Consider the following 26,497-nt stretch of genomic DNA (forward strand, 5'->3'; position numbering starts at 1 on the left):
GACCAGCTTTTCCCAACCTGATGCCCTTTAGATGTTTTTGGATTACAGCTTGCATCAGCTCCAGCCTGGATGGCTAATGGTTAGGGACTGTGGGAATTGTAGTACTCCAAAACATCTTCAAGGCACCAGGTTGTGGAAGGCTGGAGTAGACTTCTATAATGTCCCATAGCAGTGATTTCTGTCGGTTAATTGTTTGTGGTACCTTTGCCACGGCACATCTTGAATGCTCCTGATTTGCTAGTAGTGACATTATACAGATGGGTTAGTTTGTATGCTGTTGAGAGAGTTTTGATGTGTCATGCAATCATGCTTTAATATGCTGGAGGGGATTGTACTTGATTAGGAGGGTAAACCCATGGCCCTCCAGGTATTGTTGCACTACAGCTCCCATAATTCCCAACCATTGGCCATACTGGCTGAGGCTGATGGGAACTGGAGTCCAACAACATTTGGAGGGCCACAGGTTCCCCTCTGTGGGACTAGATAATCTTAACATGTACTCTAGCCTAACAGTTATTTATTTCAATGCTAATTTCATTGTCCCCTGGATATGCAACTCTTCCTTGTTAGCTTTCTTTCTAGCATTCATGAACATTTCTGCATCTGTCCTTGGGGGATGGGTCTCTTTTCTGGCTTTCCTTTACATGGAGGAAAGGTCTTTTAATGGGTATCAGCTGTGATAGCAAAAGGGAATCTTGTAAAGCTTATTGTGAGTCACTTTGAAATTATGGGTGGAAGCTGGTGGAAGGAGTTAGTAGGGTTAGACTGCAGCTTTATTTATTTGAAAACTGGGGATTTTATTGAAAAACTGGGAACCTGGGAGTATGGCCTGTTGCATTTAGTAGGACTTCTAAGTTAGACATGGTTAGGATTGCACTGTAAATCTCCAGGTTTGGAGATTATCAGCTGCAGGCAGGCAAGAAACAGAGGAAGGTTGCTGCCTCCAAGCCCTGCTTGTGGGCTTCCCTGTTGTGTCTAGCTGTCCACCACTGGAAAAGGGTGACTGGACTAGATGGACCCCTGACCTGATCCAGCAGGGCGCTTCTTATTGTTATAATCCTGAGCTTCACCTGATACATAATTAACTTGGAGAATTTACTCCCACAAGATGTGGTGATGGCAACTTTCGTTCATTGCACAAGACCTCCCAATCGACTATAATTGTGCAAGCTGCATTTGCTGGTATGAGATTGAATCCCACCCCGAAATAGTGACAGTCAAGAAGTGCCCTTAGATGGCTTTTAAAAAACAGATTAGGCAAGTTCATAGAGGACAGATCTATCAACAGCTATTGGCTAAATGGAACTTCTGTGTTCAGAAGCTAGCTTGCTAGCCAGATATGCTGAAGGAAATGATGGGGAATGGCATCATTCCCTGCTGAGAACTTCCCCAGTGACATCTTGCTGACCACACTTTTAAATGGATCTTTGGCCTGATTCGTATCTTCTTAGGAAGGTTCTGTTGAGTTGAAGCCACAGAATGTGGCATTCCCTATACCTCATTGATCCCCCCTCATGTTTTTTATGCATGAAGAACATTGCTCTTTGTCAAATACTCCCACAAAGCATACTTGAGAAATACAAGCTCATCTGTCTCACAAAGAATGGAGACATATTAATGGATTTATTTTTAGTATAGGTTGTTAGATATATCAATATTCCAACTAGAACTGAAGTTAAGGGAGTAGGAGGAATTGTTGGCCAGATTCTCAAATTTCAGAAGTGCATATGGCCATTTTGTATCTTAAAAGCCACATTTCACATTTTGGTTATCCCCCTGGCCTGCTCCATTTAAACATTTGCAAAACATGATTTCCATTCTACTTTTGGTTCTCCTGATCCCCCCCCCCATGTCTCATTGAATGGAGCAGTTCAACCCCCCCTTTTTTCCCCTCTTGTTTGATGGGGTTGCCATACCTCTTCACTATAGAATGAGTCCTGGAATATTTTTGCTCTCTGAAATGTGTTTAGCTCAGCCTTCCTCGAGCACTGTGAAGTTGCTGGGGAGTTTTGAGGAAGGAGTAGTGGAGTCTTATGCTCAGCCAAACAGATCTGAAGGGTTCCTTGCTTGGTTTTGCTGATTTGAATTTCGCCTTGTAATAAATAGGACCAGAGTAGCTATACTAGGCAGCTGGCAGCCTTGGAGCTCAACTCAGCCCCCTCCTCCTGTGAAGGGGGGCTGGAGATTCAGAGAGCAGAATATCTGTGGAACTTTCTGGCAGGACTCAGAGACTTGGCTCCCTTTCCTATGCAAAGTGGTTGTCTTGCAAAACCTAGTTATCATTTTCCCTCACACAGATGAATGCAGTGTAACCCCATGGTTTGCATGCCTCTGATAGATGAGGCCTTTTTAAAAGAAATTAAGATTGGAATTACCCTTCACTCTTGCACTCAAAAAGCTTAAACATTCTGCATAGACACCATGCCATTTAAAGCACATGGCTTCCCCCCTGCAAATCCTAGGAACGGTAGTTTACCTCTCACAGAGCTACAATTCTGAGTACCATTAACAAAGCTTTAAATGTGTGGTATGACTCCTTAGAGGAGTCTCACCCTCTTTGTTTCTAAATGAGGTCACTGTTCTGGGAATGCTTCCTGACTGGAAGGAGGCAGGCTCTGACCAGTGATTCATACAGAGTCACAACAGGCAGCTTCTCCAAAAATATACAGTTTTTTCATGTTTCTGCATCAGATCAGAATGATTAGATCATTTAATACCTCCTGATTCTGAAGAGGCATGGCAGAATTACCTAACCCAAAGGAGGCTATTTGAAGGAGGCAAAGCCAGATCAATAAATGAGACTGGGATGCAGAAGGCAGCCTCCCCTGTAGATGGGTGTTTTGGACTCAAAAGAGCATTTAAGTAATATCTCATCATTGGGCAGCCCCAGTTTCTTTATGGCACACACTTTGGAAATTACTGGCTTAAGACCAAACTAGACTGTGATGTGGAAGATCCTGGATTGCCTCTCCCAACATTTCTAGTTCAGGGCTCCTGAACTGGATTGGTAAGCAGAGGTGGGGGATCTTCCTGAAGGAAAGGATGATGTCCCACTCATGGGATTGTTCAAAAGAGGTGACATTAAAACCTGATCAAAAATTACATCAAATGCCATCATCTTGGGCAGCAAAATTTGACATGGGAATCCAAGCAAAATAGACTGCCTCTGCCTATGGGAAATGTTAGTAACACACTGTTGAGAACAGGCAGACTCATGATACAAATCTGCATAACATTTACATATATGTCTAATTCCCTGCCCCATCCAGTTACTACATGTGCTGCTGGCAAATTAAGATGGTGGGTGTCAGTGGCTTGAGTCTTATGGTAAGCTATATCTCTTTTTTTAATCAAAGTTAAAATGGGAGAAGGTGTAAGAGATCTGCGATCTGGCACAAAACATCCTTTTTGTGGGGCTCAGCCCCAAACAATACACCTGGTTGAAAATATTATCTCCCTACCATCTCCCACACATCCCAGTAACATCTGTAAATGTTTCCAGTCCACACTTCTCTCCTATCTCTCTTTTTCTCTCCCCCCTTAATGGATTCCATTAAACTTTCTCTGCTGTAGGTGTACGCAAGTGTTAAACTAGATTAAATGGGAGGCATGTAGAAGATCTCATCCATAATGAATAAGATAATCACTCAACCACGATAGGAGCAAAGGTAGAATTGCTTCTGCTGGTGGTGGATTGTATGTGTGTGTGGGGGGGACAGCACAATGTGTGGAGCAAGTGCGATGCACAAGCTGACTGCAATAGGCAGGTGGTTAAACCTGCAGGTTGTCCTTTGTGAGTTTCAGTCCCTCCCCGCCCGCCTCCAGGTGGTGGGTTATGCAAGAACAAAATCTTTGCATTGCCTAGATAAGTGAGTGGGAAGGTTGATCAGGCTGGGAATGGCACAGTTCTGTTCAAATTCCCCACTGTGTATAGTGCCATTTTTATGTACAAAACGCCTGACAATTTTTATTTATTATTTTTGAATCTTGCAACAGCTGCCCTTCTGAGATTTGGGGAGGGGGGTGAGCAGGGCTTAAAATTGTGACAAGCCTCCATCCCACAAAATGTAAAATCCTAAATTAAACGGAAACGCTTCTGGACATATACTAAGGTTGCTTTCATACTAGCTGATTAATCTGGAATTGCCATCCTTCATTGCAAAAAATCCACATTACATCCCAATATTGTCCCCTGTGTTGTCTTCCCATATTTTTTTCAGATCTGATTAGTGGCTTTTTGTATTTGTTGCTTGCAATAAAACACCACCCGATCCAGGAATTAGAAAAGCACTGCTGAGGTTTTTAAGATATATTGCGTCTTTAATTAAAAGCTTTTGTTTCACATAATTCTGTTCAACATGGCTGAGGGAATTAGTGATTAATAGCCTCTTCATTAGTCCGCGTCTGTTCCCTGCTTTGAGGTGGAGGTATAATTACTGGATTTCTTTCACTGTCACTATAAAAGAAAAAAATGAACAGGAGACCAGTAATTAAAGCCCCCTGTCCTGTGGAAACAGACACTGATTAATTAAGGGGCAATTCATCAGTAATGCTGCACTGAACAGGAAGAAAGCAGACAGGCTAAAGTTGCAAGGAGGAAGCTACTAATTAATGTTACAAGGGACCTTTGCTGAACAGGACTTGTGGATAAACATTATAGAAGAATCTTGGCCATGGGCAAAAGTCAATTCTGGATAATATAGTGCTATATGCTGTGTGGAATCACTATTTTAAATCTGTTTCTGGTTGATTGAGGAAAAGCAAGCCTCAGCTTTGCTAAAGGGTTCTAGTGTGGAAGCACCTAAGTATCCATAAGCTGGCCTTCAATGCAATTGAAATTATTGAACAGGGCTTCTAGAGCCAGAAAGGGATGGCTTCTTAGCATCTGTATTTCTAAAGCAGGGATTATAAACAAGTTCCGCCTGGTGGGCTGGATCCTGAGGTCCCCCCACCCCCTGTGGGCCATTTTGACAGGTCAGTCACCAAGATGTCATGTGACCCAACTTTAAAGAATTGGAAGTGCATTTGTAAGTTGAACTGAAGCTGGGCTGCAAAGGAAGAGCCAGAACTCCTTAGTGCAGTCAGTCCAAGTGGGCCTTTTTGTCAGTGCGATCAGCTGATCAGTGCTGCTGACAGCAAACCCCATTTTCAACAGGGAATGGCTGCCCTAGGGAGTTCCCAACCAGGAACTCCCTAGTGTGGCTGATGCCAGTGGGCTTGCTGTCAGTGACAGTCACCTGATCCGCACTGATAGCAAGCCTGTTTGCCAAGGAACAATCAGGAGCACACTGTAAAACTCCCAGTTGCACGTGATATCAGGCACAGGGCAGGTGGCTCTGGATTGGGGAAAATGGCCCTGTGGTCTAAATTTGAACCTTGCTGAACTAAATTTGGCCCATGAACTAAAGGTTTTTCGTGCCTGTTTTAAGGTAATCCAGCTATGTACATCTGTGAAAGGAAATGAGCATATAATTTTGCACAGGATCATGGAGGAGCAATGGAAATTCAGAAGGAGAAGAATATGGCTGCGAGCCAGGTGGGGCAATTTAGATGCCATGCTGGGCACAGAAGCTTCACCTGCTAAATTAGGGGTGGCTAATCCTTTTTTGTCTGAGAGCTTCATTCACCTCTTTGCTCTCTTCAAGGGTCTCATGCCAATGGTGGGTGTGGCCACCCCACGCTCTCATGCTCACATGCTCACATGCATGCGGACACATAGAAAGGCATATACCTGGACAGAGAAGCTCCCCTTTTCAGCTGATCCACACTGTTCAGATGAGATTTTTTTTTAATCGGAAAGCTGAGATACTCAAAAGGATTTCCAAATTCTGCACAGGGTGGACATCACTGCACATTATCCCAATTTAAAATAAATGTCTGTATGTTTTTAGGATTCATCTGGAAACCATGAGGCTAGATTCTAGAGATTAGATGAGAAAGAGAATGACCCAAGAACACATCTTGGTATTTGTCTGGATGCAAAAGACACTGGTTATAACACCCACATTGGCCATGTTAACAACCCCTGAACTCAAATCAACCTGCTTTGTTTGCAGAGAGTGACATGGGTGACAGTGAAATTTCTAAAAACCTAACAAAGCATGGAGAAAGACATCATTACATCAGGCTGGCCACATGAAAACAAAGGCAGAGGTTCTATACCTTAAAATAATTGTATAGAATTTAAAGTTGCAGCTTTTCTCACTCTTCCCTTAAGAAACTGCAGCTACCAACATATTCAATCCTACAACCCTCGCTGTTATCCCCGAATAATAGCAATGTAAGACAGTAATAACCTCTGAGATGGATTGATTCCATAAAGGAAGCCACAGACATGAATTTACAAGATCTGAACAGGGTGGTTCACAACAGATGCTGTTGGAGGTTGCTGATTCATAGGGTCGCCATAAGTCGTAGTTGACTTGAAGGCACATAACAACAACAACAACAATAACCTCTGAATTGTGCTTGTGTTAAAAAAACAAACCAACCCAATTCCCCTACTTCTCTGAATGTATCTACACTAGACATTTTTGTACCCCTAAAAGAATCCTGGCAATTATGGTTTCTTGAGTGAGAATACTGATAATTCTGTTAGAGGCTCCCAGATTTCCCCCACAGAATGATACTTATCAGAATTATGTATTAAATAAATTTAAGTCTGTGATGTCTGTCCATCTGAATTCAGGTCAGGCAGCACTTTTTAATTCTAGTCATGTACAATTACTTTTCAAGATTTACTTGGTAGTCAAAGCATTTTTTTAGTCACTTTGCCAATTCATTTAATGTAATTAATTAGTTATAGTTTTTATTGTTTTGAACTGCATTTTTAATGTTGATCATTTTTTGCATTCTGAGCTACCCAGAGAACTGTTATGGAGTGGCTATATAAACGTAATAAATAAATATCTACTAGCTTCAAACCTACAGATCCCAAGGGCCAAACATAAGTGGGCTGCCATATTTTTATTTAGAAAGATTTATAGGCCGTGTAAAGAGAGTTTTATAAGAGGTGTACACAATAAAATTATTGATAAAACACAGCTAAATCCACAAAACTGTTAAAAAACAAGTATTTTATAACTATGAATGAAACACAGGTAAAAATCAGTAAAAATCTAATTGCATTTGCTGTTCATGTGTCTGCCTGGCTATTCATGCATAAAGGTATGTGAGGATATTGTGTCATTTTTACCTGGAAAGGAGCACAGGTGAGGGGATCTGAACTCTCTTCTCTTCCTCTGTTTTCTCTTGCTATCCTCTGTCAGTTCAGGCACTTTTCACCCAGTCCCCCCCCAAACGCCAAAAGTGAGTTGGGCCAAGGAGAAAACTGCCTGCGATGACAGACAGCAGACAGCAGGTAACATCAGGAAAAGTTCAGTTTCCCTCACCCACTTGTGCCCCATTTGGGGTAACAGTTAGACACCCCATACACACACCTTTGCATATGTGAATATGGTAGACATGAGGTGCTTTCAGGCTGTTGCTATTTTGGCATGGGATTTGGCATACTAGCAAATGCAGATTCTGCAATTATAGTTGATTGGGAGGTCTTGTGAAACAATCCTGTTTCCTTCCAAGATTGGGCTTTTTGCAGTAAGGAAAGCAATAGGAAAATGCACTTAAAAGGGTGGGATAACTCTTGCTTTGATGCAACAACATCTAACTCCCACTGCAAACAAATTGGAATGAATGCTCATTAAATAGCCACCCTTGTCTAATCTCCTTGGGGGGAAAAAGAAACTGTCACAAGATGTGGTGACAGCTTTTTAAAAAAATTGTTCATGCTGGCTGGGACTGATGTGAGTTGGAATCCAGCAACACCTGGAGAGCCATAGGTTCACCACCCCGGTGTAAGTAAACACACATGGCTGCATCACAACATTATTAGTATTAGTATTAGTATTAGTATGTATCTATGATGTATTTGCATTAGTATTTCTTTTATAAATTGCTTCCAATGAAGCACTTCAAAGTTATTAGCATGATACAATACAACCGATATAAAACAATTGCTTATATAAAAACTATTTCAAATCCAATATAAATACCAATTGGGATAAAAATCTCCACTTAGAAGGCTTGTTGAACGAGGAAAATCTTCAACAGATGGCAAAAAGACCACAGAGATGGTGTCTGTCTGATATGTAATGGGAGGGAGTTCCAAAGGGTAGGTGCTGCCACACTAAAGGCCCAATTCTGACATCATATGGAATGGACCTCCTGATAAGATGGTATCTGCAGGAGGCCCTCTCCTGGAAAGCACAGTGTGGCCCTTGCTAAATGAGACCAATGGTCCATAGAGGCCACATTCACACCATACATTTAGTTAGTTAGTTATTCTTTATTTATATTCCGCCATCCTTCCAGTACTGGAACTTGCAGCAGCTTCCAGATAAAAGCACATAAAACATACAGAATCTAATTTAAATGATATTAAACTACATCCAATATTAAAACCAATCATACTGCTAGATAAAAAGGAAGCAAAACCAATTTAAAAATAGTAAAATTCGGCATTAGTAGTGCAGTTCCCAGCAGTCCCAACTTAGCAACCGTCAGTACCAAAAGCTTGTTGGAATAGGAAAGTCTTTGCTTGACGCCGGAAGGACTGCAGGGAGGGGGTCATTCTTATATCCCTAGGAAGAGCATTCCACAGCCTAGGGGCCGCCACCGAGAAGGCCCTGTCCCGTGTCCCCACCAATCGTACTTGAGAGGAGGTGGGTACTGAGAGAAGGACCTCTCCTGAAGATCTCAAGGCCCGGGCAGGTTCATACTGGGAGATACGGTCTGATAGATAGCCTGGAGCTAAGCCGTATAGGGCTTTATAGGTCATCACCAGCACTTTGAATTGTGTTTGGAAACAGAATGGCAGCTAGTGGAGCTTTTTTAGCAGAGGGGTAGTATGGTCCCTGTAACCCGCCCCAGTTAACAATCTGGCAGCAGCACATTGAACCAGCTGGAGTTTCCGAACCGTCTTCAGAGGCAGTCCCACGTAGAGCACATTTATTCTACTATTCCAATTTAAGCAGTCATGGCTTCCTCCAAAGAATTATGGGAAATGTAATTTCTGAAGGGTGCTGAGAGTTGTTAGCAGATCCCTATTCTCTCCATAGAACTACAATTCCCAGAGTGGTTTAACAGTCAGTCCTTCTTCCCAGAGAACTCTGGGAGGTTGTAGCTCTCTGAGGGGAAGTAGGGGTCTCCAGCAACACTCAGCACCCTTCACAAACTATACTTCCCAGGATTTGGAGGAAGCCATGACTGTTTAAAGTGGAATAATAGTGGAATAAATGTATGGTGTGAATGTGGGCCTAGTCAGGCCCATAGTTTGTCTTCAACAGGGGCTAGCCTGATCTCCAAAGGGATGTTCTCAGCAGGGCATGATGGAGATAGTCATCCTGTTAAACTCCTCCACCCAAACCTGGCCATTTTGAGTCATGTTCACGTGAACATAAGAGCATACATTTAACATGCATGGGAGAAGCAGGATCACTGTGGCAAGCCTACTACGACCTATGTGTTTTCACTAGACTGCACAGTCCCTGCATACAAAGTATATACACAGGGCCACCAGAGTTCACTGGTCCTTTGCTGACCCCTGGCTCCTTAAGTAGGCCCCAGTCTGCACCAGCTGGCAACACCCAGACAATGACTCTTGAGGAGCCGTCATTTGGAAACTTTCTGAAGACTCTGCCTGTGGGAGAAGAAGGGTGAGGCACTTTCCCCAGCTGTCTAATGGCAGAGAAAGAGCTCAGCTGTTGTGTCTTAGGCAGAAGCAAATAAGGGGAATCAAGGAGGATATAAAAGGTTTCAGAGAGCGGGAAGGAGAGGAGGGAGTCCTGTGGAGATGGGGAAGAGGATGGGGAAAAGTAGTCCTTCCTTCCATGATGGAGGTTCTCTTTAGGCTCTTTCCTAGGCCATATCAGATGTGGGCAGAGCAGGGATACCAGTAGCCTAGGCTTATCTAGCCCCTCTGCATCTGGCAGAGGCATATGAGTCCTTGATTTAAGCTTGCCACAGCATTAGAGCTGAAAGTCCCTGTCTGCTTTGGGGAAAAGCCTCCCCTGGAGTGCTGTAGCAGCCCTCAGAAGGGCAGGTCTGCTAAAGGACATGGTGCTGGGAGGAAGTGAGGCCTGAGGTGACACTAGATAATGTGAAGTAACATTTCTGGAATAAAGCTGGATGTGAGTTGGGACCTCTGTTTTCATCTCCTTACCAGGTGGGGCCCATGGATGGTGTAGAGCAACCCCCTCAGATGTGTCTCTTCCCAAAGGTAGAAGGCACACACATACAGAGCCTATACACAGAGCTTGGAAAAGTTACTTTTTTTAAACTACAACTCCCATCAGCCCCAGCCAGCATGGTGATGGCTGGGGCTGATGGGAGTTGTAGTTCAAAAAGTAACTTTTCCAAGCTCTGCCTACACACGTACACTGTCTAGGAAATGTACATGGGCTAGGGAGAGAATCTGTTATGATCATGTCTTCCCTGTCTTCCCCCCCCCCCCGGAATGATGACTGTATGAAGTTTTGTCATGAACCAGGCTATATCCTGCATCCTGTGGTGGCCAAACAGTTACAGACACACTTGGATGAAGCAGATTATCTAGACCCATTCCAATCGGGCTTCAGGACTGGACATGGAACTGAAACAGCCTTGGTCGCCCTGGTGGATGATATGAGGAGGGCGTTGGATAGAGGAGAATATACCTTCCTCGTCCTCCTCGATCTCTCAGCGGCCTTCGATACCGTTGACCACGGTATCCTTTTAGATCGTCTGGGAGGACTGGGAATAGGGGGCACTGATTTACAGTGGCTCCGTTCCTATCTCTCAGACAGACATCAACGGGTGGCATTGGGGGATGAGGTTTCAGACCCTTGGCCTCTCAATTGTGGAGTGCCACAGGGATCTATCCTCTCACCCATGCTATTCAACATCTATGTAAAGCCGCTGGGAGCCATCATCAGGAGATTTGGGCTGCAGTGTCACCAATATGCAGGTGACACTCAGCTCTATCTCTTGTTTAAGTCCTCACCAGAGTTGGCTGTGGATACCATGTCCAAGTGCCTGGACTCTGTAAGTGAATGGATGGGAAGGAATAGGCTGAAACTGAACCCCGACAAGACCGAGGTGTTGCTCGTGCGGGACAAGAGAAGGTTGGGGGATATAGACCTGATGTTTAATGGGGTAAGATTACCCCTGAAAGACCAGGTCCGCAGCCTTGGGGTCATTCTTGACTCCCAGCTGTCTATGGAGGCTCAGGTCTCGGCAGTGAGCCGGGCAGCTTGGTATCAATTACATCTGATACGGAGGCTGCAACCCTGCCTTCCTGTCCATCTGCTCCCACGGGTGATACATGCCCTGGTCTCCTCTCGCTTAGACTACTGTAATGCACTCTACATGGGGTTACCCTTGAAAACGGTCTGGAAATTACAGCTTGTACAGAATGCGGCGGCGCGGTTGATTAAGAACAGCCGTCGCCATGATCATATCACCCCGGTGTTAGTGGATCTACACTGGTTACCAGTTGTTTACCGGGCCCAATTCAAGGTGTTGGTACTGACCTTTAAAACCCTATACGGTTCCAGCCCAGTTTATCTGAAGGAGCGCCTCCAGCATCACCAATTAGGCCGCATGACAAGATCAGCCACACAAGACCTTCTCTCGGTCCCATCAGTTAAAACAGCTAGGCTGGTGCGGACCAGAGAGAGGGCATTTTCGATTGTGGCCCCCACCCTCTGGAACTCCCTTCCTTATGATCTCCATCACACCCCCTCCCTGACAGGTTTCCGCCGGGCCTTAAAGACCTGGCTATTCAGGCAGGCCTATGGGATCTCCGGGGATAGGTCAGTTTTTAATGTTGTTTAGTGCTGTTTAATTTTAATTATTATATTTCTGGTTATATTGTATTTTATCATGATATTGTACGTCGCCTAGAGTGGCCGTTTATTCGGCCAGATAGGCGACTCACAAATAAAATTTTATTTATTTATTTATCTAAACAGAGGTTCCATTTAGCCATCGGTGGTAACAATTGTCCTTCATGAATTTGCCCAATCTATTTTTTAAAGTTGCTGCCACATCTTGCAGTAGTTTCTTCCTCTCCCATGCATGTGCATGTGCGCACACACACCCCTGCCTGCTAGATCAAACAAAGTTCATCTGCTCCAGCATCCTGTTTCCACCAGTGCCAAACAGATGCTTCTGGGGAGCCCAAAAGCAGGACGTGAAGGCAGTAGTCCTTTCCCCTTGTTGCCTCCTGCTAGAAAATTGAATTCAGGGGCATACAGACTCCAAACCTGGAGGTTCCACATAGCCGTTATGACTTAATAATCTGAGAGCCTTATCCTCCACGAACTTGTCTAAACCCCTTTTAAAGTCATCTAAGCTAGTGACCATCTTGTGACATAAGTTCCATAACATTTATTATAATCTGTATGGAGAAAGCACTTTTATGTTGTCTATCTTGCATCTCTGGCCAATCTGTTCTGTTGGGGCTCTAATATTATGTGAGAGGGAGAAAAATGTCTCTCCCCACTTCCTACATATCATGAATAATTTTATAAACTTCTATCATGCTCTCCCCAGTCACCTCCCCACTAAAATAAAAAAGCCCCAGATCTTGTAACCTATCATAGAATCATAGAGTTGGAAGGGGCCTTGTAGGCCATCGAGTCCAACCCCCTGTTCACAGCAGGAAATCCACAGCTAGAGCATCTCCCGCAGATAGCTGTCCAGCCTCTGCTTGAAGACATCCAGCGAAGGGGATCCCACCACCTCCCTAGGCAGTCGGTTCCATTGCCAAACTGCCCTTACTGTAGGGTTGCCAGGTCGGAGCCATCAAAAAACCTGAGAAAATGGGGGCGGGCCCTAGTGATGTCATGGGGCGGGCCCTAGTGACATCACAGGGCGGGCCCTAGTGATGTCATGGGGCGGGCCCTAGTGATGTCATGGGGCGGGCCCTAGTGACATCATGGGGCGGGCCCTAGTGACGTCATGAAGCATGATACATTGTATCAACCACGCTTGCATGCAGCATACCATTCAAAAAAAAATTTCTGATTGGAAATTAAAATAGAATTCTTACCTAAAAGAGGTCCAGCTGAAGTGACAAGGTCATTCCTTCTCACCATCTTAGGGAGTATGGATGGAAAATGGAAATGGAATGCCTTCAAGTCGATCCCAACTTTTGGTGACCTTATGAATAGGGTTTTCATGGTAAGAGGTATTCAGAGGTGGTTTACCATTGCCTTCCTCTGACTTTGGACACATATACTTTGGACGCATAATGAGAAGACATGATTCATTAGAAAAGACAATAATACTGGGGAAAACAGAAGGGAGTAGAAAAAGAGGAAGACCAAACAAGAGATGGATTGATTCCATAAAGGAAGCCACAGACCTGAACTTGCAAGATCTGAACAGGGTGGTTTATGACAGATGCTATTGGGGTCGCTGATTCATAGGGTCACCATAAGTTGAAATTGACTTGAAGGCACATTAACAACAACAACTGAATTAAAGATACAAAAAAGGAAAGTGGAAGGTGTTTTATTTTATTTTTTACAGCCTGGAGAAGTGGTAAGAGGTAAAGTCAGGAATGAATGCATTTTTTTAATGAACAAGATAGCATGTTGAACTATCTTGTAAAAATGAACTAAGAGTGCTTGCAGCAGCTATGCTAATGCAGAGTGAGCCAGTTATCTGCATGGTGCTATGAAGTCAGTTGTATGTTAACTGTATGCTCATGCAACAGATGGTATAGCACAGTGGGGAGGAGAGCCTGGCTGGGAGTCCAGAGTCTATGAGTTCAAATCCCCACTCGTGTCTCCTGGATGTCAAGGGTCAGCTAAAGATCACTCCCACAGTGAGTGGCTCAGGGATTATGTGCCCTGCCACCTGTGGGCAAGGTGCATAGTCGCAAGGAGCCGTTTCCCCCAGCTGGCAGTTGCAGACAAGGAAGGGACTGGCTTGTGCAGCTGTGGCAAGCTGAGCAGGCCCTAGCAAGGTGGGGAGTACTAGCCTTAGATGGTAAACCGCCTCTGAATACCGCTTACCATGAAATCCCTATTCATAGGGTAGCCATAAGTCAGAATCGACTTGAAGGCAGTCCATTTCCATTTCCATGCATATAATTAAACAGATGCAGTCAAGTTTTTGGACTTTATTGTGATTGCTGGCCAAGCAGGATAGGGCTCATGGGAGTTTTAGTACAATATCTGGAGGATGCTACTTTGGCTGCCTTTGGGATAATAGATGGCAGCCTTAAGTCTGAAATGGTGTTTGGAATTCTGTAGAGACCAGCCAGTACACATTATGTCATAAGGCCAATTCTTAACCATTTGGCTGTGGCAGTTACCTGAAATTGCTCTTTCGTGGGCTCTCACAAACACCACCAAGCTTTTCTTTTAAAACAGACCAGCTTGTTTAAGTACATACAAAGAATAAAAAAGGAAGTCAACTGACAAGAACAAGACACTTTTTTTCTAAGCAAAATTGATCAAAGAAAAAAAGTATGCTTGTGTGTGTGCCTGTGCGTTTGTGTGTAACACACACACACACACACTTACATGTAGCATAGAATCACAGAGCTAGAAGGGGCCTTTTAGTCCTTCTAGTCTAAGCCCCTGCTGGAAGTCCAAAACCCAGAACAAGATCAGGTCTGTTCGCTTAAATTGCCACATTAGAGACTTAATGAGACAACACGAGTCAGTTTAATGGGAACTTTCCCACAACAGGGTGACCATATGCTTAGATCTGATAGACCTCAAGCAGCTGACAATTTAGGGCAGACTTCCCCAGCTTGGTGCCCTCCAGATGTTAGCTGGTGGCAGCTGTATGCCCAAAGATATCTGGAAGGCACCAGGTTGGGGAAGGCTGCTTTGGGGAGATGGGAAATGTGCAGAAAAATGGAACAATGGCACACATTCCTATTTGTTGTCATTTCAATCTCACTCCCACATCCTGTCAAGAAAAGACAATTACATGATGATTCTGTCCGTTTCCAGCAGTGCAATTATCCAGAGGAAATAGTAAGAAACTGAGGATTAGGGCCAAACTCTCTCTTTCTCTCTCCAACCTCTCTCTCTTTCTCTCTCTCCAGCATCTCTCTCTTTCTCCAGCATTGCTCTCTTTCTCTCTCTCTCTCTCTCCAGCATCTCTCTCCAGCATCTCTCTCCAGCATCTCTCTCTCTCTCTCTCTCTCTCAGCATCTCTCTCTCTCTCAGCATCTCTCTCTCTCTCCAGCATCTCTCTCTTTCTCTCTCTTTCTCTCTCTCTCTCTCTCCAGCATCTCTCTCTTTCTCTCTCTCTCTCTTTCTCTCTCTCTCTTTCTCCAGCATCGCTCTTTCTCTCTCTCTCTCTCTCTCTCTCTCCAGCATCGCTCTCTTTCTCTCTCTCTCTCAGCATCTCTCTCTTTCTCTCTCTCTCTCAGCTTCTCTCTTTCTCCAGCATCTCTCTTTCTCCAGCATCTCTCTTTCTCCAGCATCGCTCTCTTTCTCTCTCTCTCTCTCTCTCTCCAGCATCGCTCTCTTTCTCTCTCTCTCTCCAGCATCGCTCTCTTTCTCTCTCTCTCTCAGCATCTCTCTCTTTCTCCAGCATCTCTCTCTTTCTCCAGCATCTCTCTCTCTCTCCAGCATCGCTCTCTTTCTCTCTCTCTCTCTCTCCAGCATCGCTCTCTTTCTCCAGCATCGCTCTCTTTCTCCAGCATCTCTCTCTTTCTCTCTCTCCAGCATCTCTCTCTTTCTCCAGCCTCTCTCTCTTTCTCTCTCTCCAGCATCTCTCTCTTTCTCCAGCCTCTCTCTCTCTCTCTCTCCAGCATCTCTCTCTTTCTCCAGCCTCTCTCTCTCTCTCTCCAGCATCTCTCTCTTTCTCCAGCCTCTCTCTCTTTCTCTCTCTCTCTCCAGCCTGCTACCCACAGCAGCAGTGGACGCCGGATGGGGCCAGCTCCTTCGTAGCCCTGAGGACGCCCGGCCGCTTCATCCCTCGTGCTGTGGGCGCCGCTGGGTGGCAGCGGCCACGATGTGCTCCCCAGCCAGAGATGCTGCGGCCGCCGCCGCCGCCGAGCTCCATCGCGGCCACTCCCACCCAGCGGCGCCCACAGCAGGAGGGAGAATGACAGCGCCGCGCTCGCCCGACTGGCCTTTTAAGCAGCGCCCGCCTCGCGCGCCCAGGGCCAGCCCCTCGTTGCCGCTCCCGCCTGCCCCTGTCCAAGACAGGCTGCTGCCTGGGAAGACAGAGCCCGGCCCCGGCGGCACCAGCTCTCCCTGCCTCAATGACAAAGGGCGGAAAGGCGGCCAATGAAAAGCCGGAGATCATCCAGTTTAAGCAAAGTATTGCCGGAGGCCGGAGACGGCCCCTTTTTCCCTGAAACTCCGGCCAAAAACCGGAGACCTGGCAACCCTACCTTACTGTCAAGAAGTTCCTTTCATTGTAGGGGAGCCCTCTGATCATGTTGGTTTTTATTTTCTGCACCTTTTCCAGTTCTATAGTACAGTAGGGCCCCGCTTACCGGCGTTCCGCTAATGCGGCGGCTTTCCTCCCCTTTTTAGAAGCCGCTTTTGCGGCATTTTTGTGGCATTTTTGCACGATGCACCCCATTAAAGTCAATGGGGTTCCACCTTATGGCGATTTCTGCTTTACGGCAGGGGTCCGGAACGGAACCCGCTGTATAAGCGGGGCCCTACTGTATCCTTTCTGAGATGTAGCAGCCAAGAGTATACATAGTATGACAAGTGTGGCCACACCATAAAATTGTGCAAGAGCATTATGATACTGGCAGTTTTATTTTTAGACCCTTTCCTTAAACCTCCCATCATGGAATTTGTCTCTGTCATAGCTGTCCTGTGCTGGGTTGACATTTGTATTTACTTCAAGATCTCTTTCCTAGTTAGTTCAGGTCCCATCAGTGTATATGTGATGTCAGGATTTCTTGTCCCATTGTGCATCATTTGGGCCTCTCCAGACGTCCTTTTTATTATGCATTCATGCTCATTTGTGCTCATGAAGATATAGCCACTAATTCCACGAATGTGTTGTTATTGCATTGATGACATGTTGCAGAATACACACACACACAAACAAACACAAACAGTCTGAAGGGGCCCATCTTGTTGCCCGTTTGTTTAATTTGGAGAGATTATTTAGACACTGAAGTCCACTTTGGTTTTTATCACCTCGAATAATCTGGTGTCATATGCAAACTTGGCTACCTTACTGGTCACTCCACCCCACTCTGCACACCAGATACAAGTCCTGCTGTTTGTTTACACATGATCGTTTATCTTGGAATCTTGGGAGGGGAGAAGACAAGTTGAAACCTTGCTAGGGTTCCTTTACCATTCTTATGCCCCACTTAAGCCCCCTATCCTTGAATCTCTTTACAAACTGGAGTTTGAACAAATTTATTTTGAGATGCTAAACTGGCTGCATCAACCAGTCCACAGCAAGTGTTTGAACAGGTTCCTTCTGTTTGGAATATTCAGTGAAAGTGTTGTACCCTTCAGTCATCTTTTTGATTGCAGCTAAATATGTTGATCTCTTGATGTCTCTCCCTGGAAATCTTAATTTTCAGTCCTTGAAACGTTCTTGTAACTTTCACCCTGCATTTTTTCTCTCTTTTATTCCTCCCTCCACCCTCGGGATAGGAGAGAGCACCCAACAGAGAAACCAGAACTGACTCTAATGTTTGAGGAACCTTCGCGTCCAGCCTTAGTCACTCCCCCCTCCCCCTCCCTATTATACAGCCAAAAATTGCATTACCCCAATTTGCTGCAGCAGCATTTGAGCAGGGCTTAATATGAGCCAAGGCTCAACCTCAGAAGCTTTTAGCTTGCTGCCTAACTTTTCTCCCGTCATTCTGATTACTGTTTTGACTGAACAGTCCAGTACCCAGCCTTCCTGCCAACAGCACACTGCTTTGCCCTATATGAGGTTATTTCCCCACAGAAACATGTCCCTCACAGAAGTTGTGCTTTTTTCTCTGTTGAGATTTGGTCCTGGAACTCATGCAGTAAAATGTGTTGGTGATAAGTTCTGGACTGAGGGAAGGAAGGACCGCAAAATATAGCATTGACTTATGGAATTAACTGCCACAAGGTGTGAGGAGAACCCCTGGCTTGGAAGGCTTTAAAAGAGATTAGACAAATGTGTGGGGGAATATAGCCTTCTAGCAGCTATTATCCATGAGAGCCAAATGAAACTTCCCTATTCAAAGGCATTATATCTCTGATTACCAGATACTTGGGTAGATGGACTTTTGGTTTGATAGCTGGCAATTTTTCCAGACATCGTTGCTCCTATTCTAGATGGATATGTACACAGGTTATTGGCTTTTTGTTTGTTTGTTTTGTTTTGTTTTGTTTGAGAGAGAGAGAGAGAGAGAGATGCATTAGTTCAAGCCATGATATAAAAACCCATAATTTCAGAGATGTATGGAGACAGTATGTTTAATCCGAAGGTGAGGGAATTACATAGGAAGCTATCTTATACTGAGTCAAACCACTGGTTAACACTGACTGACAGTGGCTCTCCAGGATTTGAGGCAGGACTCTCTCAAACCCTACTTGGAGATGCCAGGAATTGAACTTGGGACCTTCTGCATGCAACGCGGGTGCTCTATTACTGAGCTATGGCCTTTCCCTGTTACACTCTACACAGGCCCTGGAGTATTCAGTGTAAATTATTGTTTCATCATAGGAACATAGATGTGGAATTCCCTCCCCACAGAGGTGCACCTGGCGCCTTAGCTGTACAGCTTTTGGCAAATGCTAAAGCCACACCTCTTTACCCTGGCCTTTGGCACTTGAGATGTGTGCTTTGCGTACCCACCCTATACTTGTGAATGTAATTTGTTTTAATTGCTTTTAATACTGAATTTTAGACTTCTGTTACCCCACCCTGGGACCTGCTGGTGAAGAGCAGGCTGCTATTGTTGTTGTTGTTAGCCTTCTACTGAATCAACCCATTGGTCAATCTAGCTCGGTATCATCTAGACGCAGACTAGACCCCTCCAGGGTTTCAGACAGGAGTCCCAGTTCTATCTGGGGATGTCAAGAATTGAATCTGGGACATTCTGCACGAAAAGCATGTGCTCTACCACTGAGCTACAGCCCTTCCCATAAATTCTAAGTCTGAATCCTGATACAGTGAATACAGCTTATGAAGCCAAAGCCTGCCGTGTAAAAAGCCTTATAGAGATGCTCAGTATTTAGGAAACTTGAAAATAACTGTGGGCCTGGCCATACGACTGTATAATCTGCAATGTGATTGCTTTGTGTCATTAATTCACCATCATCCATATGATGTTGCAAGCTTTTCACGTTCACAAATTCTCGTTAGAAATACCACTGAAAAACCGATATACTTTCCTGTATCGATAATCAACCACATTAACGTTCATGTGCTTGGATGCAATGCTGTGGACTTTCCTGCAATAGGCTGTCTATGGGCGTTCCTCCATCATATGCCAAGCCCCCTGTCTCCTTCCCACCTAATGGCACATCCACAAACCTGCACTTGTGTGCAAGGCCGGCTCCAAAGAGCAGCCAGGTGGGCCCCTGGCCGAGGGCCCCTGGGGCTACAGGGACCCCTAAGGGGCCCATCCACTCCCCTTCCACGATTTGCGGCAGGATTGCTGCTATGGATTGCATGTCGAGAGCTCCGGAGCCCCCTTGCTCAACCTACCTTTCTCGGCTGTTGTGCAGTTGCACGCGCAGCGTTGCCCTTAACCAAGATGGCGGCTGAGGTTTCCCTAAGGGGCTGAAGCCTCTGCCGCCATCTTAGCTGATGGCATGTATGCATGCTACATGTGCACATCCCTGCCATGAGCCAAGATGGCAGCAGAGGCTTCAGCCCCTTAGGGAAACCTCGGCCACCGTCTTGGTTAAGGGCAGCGCTGAGCATGCAACCGCACAACAGCCAAGAATGGTAGGTTGAGCAAGTGAATGGCGGGGGCTCTGGAGCTCTCACCGTGTGATCCACGGCAGCGATCCTGCTGCGAATTGCGGAAGGGGAGCACCGGCACCTGGGCAGGCTTGTGCTCAAGGGCCCTGGCATGTTTGGGGCTGGCGCTGCATGTGGAAATGGGGGAAAAAAGATATACATTTCTGTGCTCTTCCAAAAATGCAAATGACCATTATGTGTGAAAAGCAAACGACCATTATGGACCAGTCAGTGAAAAGAAGTGGATTTAGGGGGATGGCCAATGCTAAAGCAATTTAGATTTTAAAAAAGCCCACACATATGGATGCTTGATAATTGGGTTTTCACAATAATCTGACCAGAAACAGGACATGTATAGATCTCGAGGCCACCAACCAAATGTGGATTTTGCGGTTAGGTATGGATGGGCCTTGTATATCTGCCTCCTGCTTGTCTTGAACAGTCACCACCACCTATTGGCTAAGTTGCTCTGATGCCATGGAATGTTCATGAGCATCTTAATTGCTGAGGAGGAAAGTGTAACAATAGAACAATGGCAAACACTACCACACGTTCTGCAATGAAGATGGGAGATGACTTTGTCTGAGAGAAAAATCTCATATATAGGGCCTAGGGAAAAGAGAATCTAATGTCGCATCTTCCCCCCCACCCCCATTTCCTGGCTACACTTCGCTGTTCTAAATATGTCTGCAGAGTGCAACTTAAAATAAAGGTAAATGCCAAAGAAGGACTTGGGAACACGTCACTCTAACCTAATCCTCTCTCTCTTTGTTCCCAACAGGTTATACATCTGGCCCAGGTGAGTTTCCTCATCCATGCCTTTGGCTCAGCCTTCACCTTGGACCTTGAGTTGAATCAGTAAGTATTCTCTGTGGCTTTCCTTCAGGTTTGGATGTAGGAGCTCCAGTGTGTGTGGAGGGGGGGGGTATTGGCTAGTCAGAAACTTTCAGTTCTGTGGTCATGAATATCTTCCCAAGCAGATGAGGGGAGGGCTTAGAACTAAGGTACAGGATCAGCAGAATCGGGTGATGCCTCAGTTGACAGAATGTACCACTTCGGAATCTAGGTAAGGGAAAGGGAATGTTCTTCCACATTAAAAAAAATCCAGCTCAACACACATACAATGTCAAAGGCTCGAATTCTCCTCCTTGCACATGGAAAACCAACATGTCACTGTATTTTTTTGTTTTTAAATATGGGGAGCATTCAAACATGTGGTAGAACAAATGCATTTATGTATAAGGTCCCAGCATAGCAATCCATGGGAACTCCAGTTAAACGTTTCTTGGATAGTAGGGCTAAAAAGACCCTGTCTGAGACCTAGGAGAGCTACTGCCAATCAGAATAGATAGAGGTGAGCTAGATAGACCAATGATGTCACGCAGTATAAGGCAACTTATTATTTTAATATGTGATATCCTCTTCTGTGGTAGGAAGTGGAACAGTCCAGCGGGAGTTGCATCATGTGATATTGCTGATCCTATTGCTTGGCTCCTAATCCAGCAACAATTTTACAGTGCCACAATGACTTCACTCTTTCAAAATGGGCTCTGACCACTAAAGAAAAAGATCTTGGGGCCATATAGGTTAATGCTCACTATAAACATCTACCCAGTGGCCTGGTTCATATGTAATGCTGAGCCATGGTTTATTAAACCATAAAAAATCATGGTCATAAGCCATGGTTTGTTGTTGGTTTACAAACCTTGGCTTGCATTAACTATGGCTTGGTGTTATCTGCACACCTGGCAAGTATGGCTTCAAAGTGAGTGTAAAAAATTAGTAAGAAAGGGATTAAAACTGTAAACAGTAAATATCATAGTGCCACTATACAAATCTATAGCATGGCCATATACAGAATACTGTATTCAGTTTAAGTTGCCCCATATCCAAAACTATTATCATATCTATGAAATATGAAAAAGGTACAAAAAGGGGGAACTAAGTGGATCAAGGGTTATTGGCAGAAAGAGTAAACAGAGAAAATATTTTTCTCAAATAACCATGTTAGATTTTGGGGTCATGCAATGAAACTGACAGGTAACAGATTCAGGGCAGACAAAAGGAAAGGCATCTTCATATAATGTATAATTTATAACAGCGGTTGCCAAATTCAGTTTTGCAGACCACTGGAAAATTGCTGGAGGTCTCGCTAAACAACTTAATACATATTTTCCCCTATCAGCATTGGCATCATTGTTAAAATCAGTGCCATGTTATGAAAATCACAGGCCTTAGTTCAGTTGCTGAGAAGGCCCCTTTTAACAGGTAAGTTTGTAGGGAAAAAATAGTAGAGTGCATCAGTTCTATATCTTGAAAATCATGGCCCTAGGCCTGGGCTTTGTTAGCCTGTTAAATAACCTGCCTTGATCTTTTTCATAAAAAAAAAAATCAAGACCAAGACCAAGTACAGATATTATCAACTGTTCTGCATCCTTTCGACACATCATCCTAGTGATCTGCAGACTACTGTCTGAGAACCTGTGAAGAATTCAGTGCCAGAAGATATGCTGTTAGCTCAGATATGGCTTTAGCAAAGGATTTTACAAGGTCATTATCGGCAAGTCCATCAGTGGCTATTAGCCAAAATACCAAGATGGCATTGCCAGATGGTATACTCCTGAGTAGCAAGAAATAGTCACGCCCTGTTTGTGAACTTCCAGAGATGTCCATCCCCATATATGAAAACAGAATGTGACATCTGAGGCTTTGGACACATTAATAATAAACGCAAGAGCATGTACAAAATGTCTGCTTCTCTCCACTGTATAACTACAGCTGAACCCCACACACCTGAGACTGCAGGACACAAATAAGAAGTGGGGCTTCCAGGCAAATCCTGAGCCCACCTTACACCTCTGCTTGGAAACTAATCTCTTTGAATATATTAGTGGAAGTTACAGAAGAGCAGTAGATGCATTTGAAGGTATCATGGGAATAAACCTAGGAGTTTAAATGGTGCATTTAGATTAAGTTTTCATAGATAGGGTGGGACTTGGGGCAGAGGATGTGATTCCCAGGCAGGCATCTGTCTGGATATCACTTCTTTTTGAAAACAACAGAAAGTCTTGTGGCTCCTTAAAGACCAGCAAATTTATTACGGCATAAGCTTTAGTATATGAGAGCCCACTTTATTATACAGCCATGAGAGTGGCTGTATGCTATAGCCAGCATGGATTTTTTACATTTTGCAATGTTAAATTAGAGATAGCGAGTTTATTGGATAGATAGCAAACATTAAATTGAAAATACCCCACATGCCATTCTGATGCTTCCCATAAGCTCATTACAAAACAAAACCTCACCAAACTTTAATCCTGAACTCAGAAATGCTTGCTTAACAACCCTGTAAGTTTTCATGGTGATACACATAACAGTCAGAGAGAAGCGAGAGTTCAAAGCATAAAAAGAGAGCAGGGAAACAGACCCCTTGGGGACTTTTTTCTGTCAGAGTTCTCATAATTTGTTCAAATTAATTAAAAATCAGCCATGTTCACAAAGTACCTGACCTTGCCCCATACTCTGACCTTCATCTTCTGCAGTTTAAAAGTTAAAAAATGCCTAGCTGATTTTTAATTAAAGAAATTTAGCATTGGAGTCAATGGTAAGCACAGGTATGCTCAGTAAGAACCAACTGCCAGTGTTCTAAAAGCCAGACTGACAGCTGCTTGGCTAATTAGGGGGCCACACCCACACCTGACATTTATTTCACTTTAGATAGTAATGGCTTTCCCCAAAGAATCCTGGAAAGTGTAGTTTGTGAAGGGTGCTGAGAGTTGTTAGGAGACTCCCTATTCCCCTGACAGAGCTCCTGTGGCCAGAGTGGTTGAACAGTCAGCCCCTCTTCTGGGGATTGTATTCTTTGGGGGAAGCCAAGACTGCCTAAAGTGAAATAAAGGTCTGGTGTGGATGTGGCCAGGGACAGCTTTGGTTTAAATTTGGGTGGGAGACTACACGTGCCTGCTGTAGAATAAAAGGTGGGGGAAACCCTGAAAAGCAATGATATTGTTCACAATGTTTTCCTTTTGGAAAGGACTAGTGCCCGTCCACCCAATCTTCTTCCCTCCCCTTTCTCTCCCTCCCCCCTCCTCCCCCTTCCCCGCCCTTCCCTCAGGTCAGTTTCACCTATCCTAAGCATGATTGTACAGAAGTAAATAGGAGACTCCTATTCCCCTGACAGAGCTCCAGTGGCAGAGGGGTTTAACAGTCAGCCATTCTTACTAAAGCTCTGTGAAGGGAACTGGTTGTTTCCTAGCAGAATGTCGGAATTCTTCCAAGCTACACAGGAAGTGGATAGGACTGTGAAAGACCAACCCAAATTGTGTTTGCATTTTTACAAATTTGTAGGGCAGTACAATATCTCAGAGAGGAGGTCAGGTTTCCTGCTCCCCTGGTGCATTCACTATAGCTGCCCAATTTCCCTGCTTTTTAAAGTTTGATAGAAATATCTGTTGGCTATACGTGCATTCCTAAACTGCAAGGTGTTTTCTTTTGCCTATTAGTGAATCAGATGTATAAAAGAGTTGACAAGCATATATATGCATGGGTAGAGAGAGACAAAAAAGGAAACAGTGGTGTCAAATGGCTATGCAATGCAAGATACATTATGCGACACCTCAGCATAAAGCATCAATGTATACAAGATGAGCACAGTGACTATTCTCAGCATCAGTAACTGGTGATAACACAATCATCCTAGTTTTGCTGTGTTAATTAACACCTGTAGTAGGACAGAAAGCCATAGTCTCACTTCAAGCTTTTGTGTTTTGGAACTGGACATGAGATAAACAGTGTCTTGACCCAGATTATACAGAACACCAAGCTTGTCTTTGCACTAGAAGTCTCATGAGAGGAGCTGGCACATGTGGATGTGTGAGGCTGTGCTTACTGAGAGCCTTCAGTGCAGAGGGGGCATGCAAGATCATAAGTGAATATATGTGCATGACTGCAGCTGAGGGTGACAGGATGGGAGCCACAATGAATGTGGGTTTGTGTGCTGTTTTTGTGTTCCTGATGACATGCTAAGGGGGAGCCACTGCATGTTTACAGCAGCACTATCCCATTCTTTTTTTGGGGGGGCTCCTGTTTTTTCCATGTTGGTGAATCCTGATATTAGCTGAAGCACAAAGAAGATATGTAAGAAAAAATAGTGTTGAATTTCTAATCTAGCACCCTGGGAATTGTATCTTCTGCCTGGCTTGCTTTGCCCCTTTAATCTCGGATAAATTCAGGTAGGCTATGATTGCTTAATGGTGAGAGCATGCTCAGAGGCACTCTAATCTTGTCACTTCACATATTACAGAGCTGAATCTTGGCAATGAAAACAGGTGCTGGGGGTTAAGCCCTAGGGAACCCTGGATCAAGTTATGCCTTGCACGTCATAAACTAACTGGTTTACTGAATTTACACAAATATGTTTGTGTCACTGTGTGTATGTAAATTGTGCAAGGAAACTAGCAGCTGTGACTGTAATATTACGTGCGACTGTGTTTTTGGTGGTATTCTCAGGAGGTTGTGTATGTGATTATGGGTTTAAATAACTCTCTGTGTGACAGCATAGAAGCAATGTTTACACATGTATGTATGTATGCAAAATGTGAGTGTGACTGAGCAAATGAAGGTGAGATTGTGTGCCTGAGAGCATACCCATGTACTGTATGGCACTAGATGAGTGTCTTTGTGCGTATGTATGGGTTTGTGTTGATTTATAGGAGATCAGCAGATATGTGAATAGCTATATGACAGTACTGAGATTGTGTGTCCTGATGTATTATTGTATGTGCAGTGTTGTGAAAATGTTTGCACATTTTCATAAAGGCATTTTTCATAGTAGTCACCATGTATGTATGAATAGATATGTTTGTGGGAGGTGGTGGTTTCTCTCTCTTTGCTCTATAAGACGGCAGTGTTTCCGAAAACTGTGATTAGGTGAGTGCCCTTGAATATTTAATAGGGCATCTGGAATAATTTCTGTCCTCCCCACTCCATCCGACAAGTAAATTAAGCTCAAAGCACCAGGTTACCTGTAAGACAAGGTGGCCGATGAGTCTTGGCCTGTAACCAGAGATTGTGTGATTAACCGGCACTTCAGGTAATTGAGTTTTGCCCCTTGCCAGTGCCTGCTCTCACCCAAGAGACCAGATGCCCTGTGAATTACAGAGCTTAGCCCCAGAACCTCTTCTCAGTGCTGGGATTTGCCTTGGCACTGTGCAACTGAAGGGAAGCATGCCCTGGCGTCTGCCAGGAACTATGGGCTGCTGGGGTTGTGTGCATGTGTCTGCTTTGATTTGTATTGTTATAATCTTCTGTAAGCTGCCTTGAAGAGAATTTGATTGAAAAGTTGGGACCAGGTATAAAGACATACCTTTTTACCCTGGCCTTTGACAGTTAAGATTTTTGTGGGACCATTGGATTTTAATGTTATATGATTTATATGGTTGTAACTTATCCTGGGACCTTATGAGGAAGGACAGGTAAGAAATCTCTTAAATAAAATAAAATAAATAAACCCCTGGAACATGTATAACAACAATTGTCCAAACCAGATATGCCA

General features: G+C 44.5%; 1 protein-coding gene across 5 annotated transcripts in view; it reads left to right on the forward strand.

The window, feature by feature from the left end:
• ADAM11 (ADAM metallopeptidase domain 11) overlaps nt 1-26,497 on the forward strand; it is a 137,013-nt gene that overhangs the window by 48,612 nt on the left and 61,904 nt on the right. For all 5 annotated transcript variants that reach the window (XM_061591304.1, XM_061591302.1, XM_061591303.1 and 2 more), the window contains exon 16: nt 20,726-20,802. In XM_061591304.1, coding sequence (XP_061447288.1) covers nt 20,726-20,802 — 77 coding nt within the window. The remainder of the gene's footprint in view (nt 1-20,725; nt 20,803-26,497) is intronic.

This window comes from Rhineura floridana, chromosome 11, assembly GCF_030035675.1.
Source record: "Rhineura floridana isolate rRhiFlo1 chromosome 11, rRhiFlo1.hap2, whole genome shotgun sequence".
NCBI classification, from domain to species: Eukaryota; Metazoa; Chordata; class Lepidosauria; order Squamata; family Rhineuridae; genus Rhineura; species Rhineura floridana.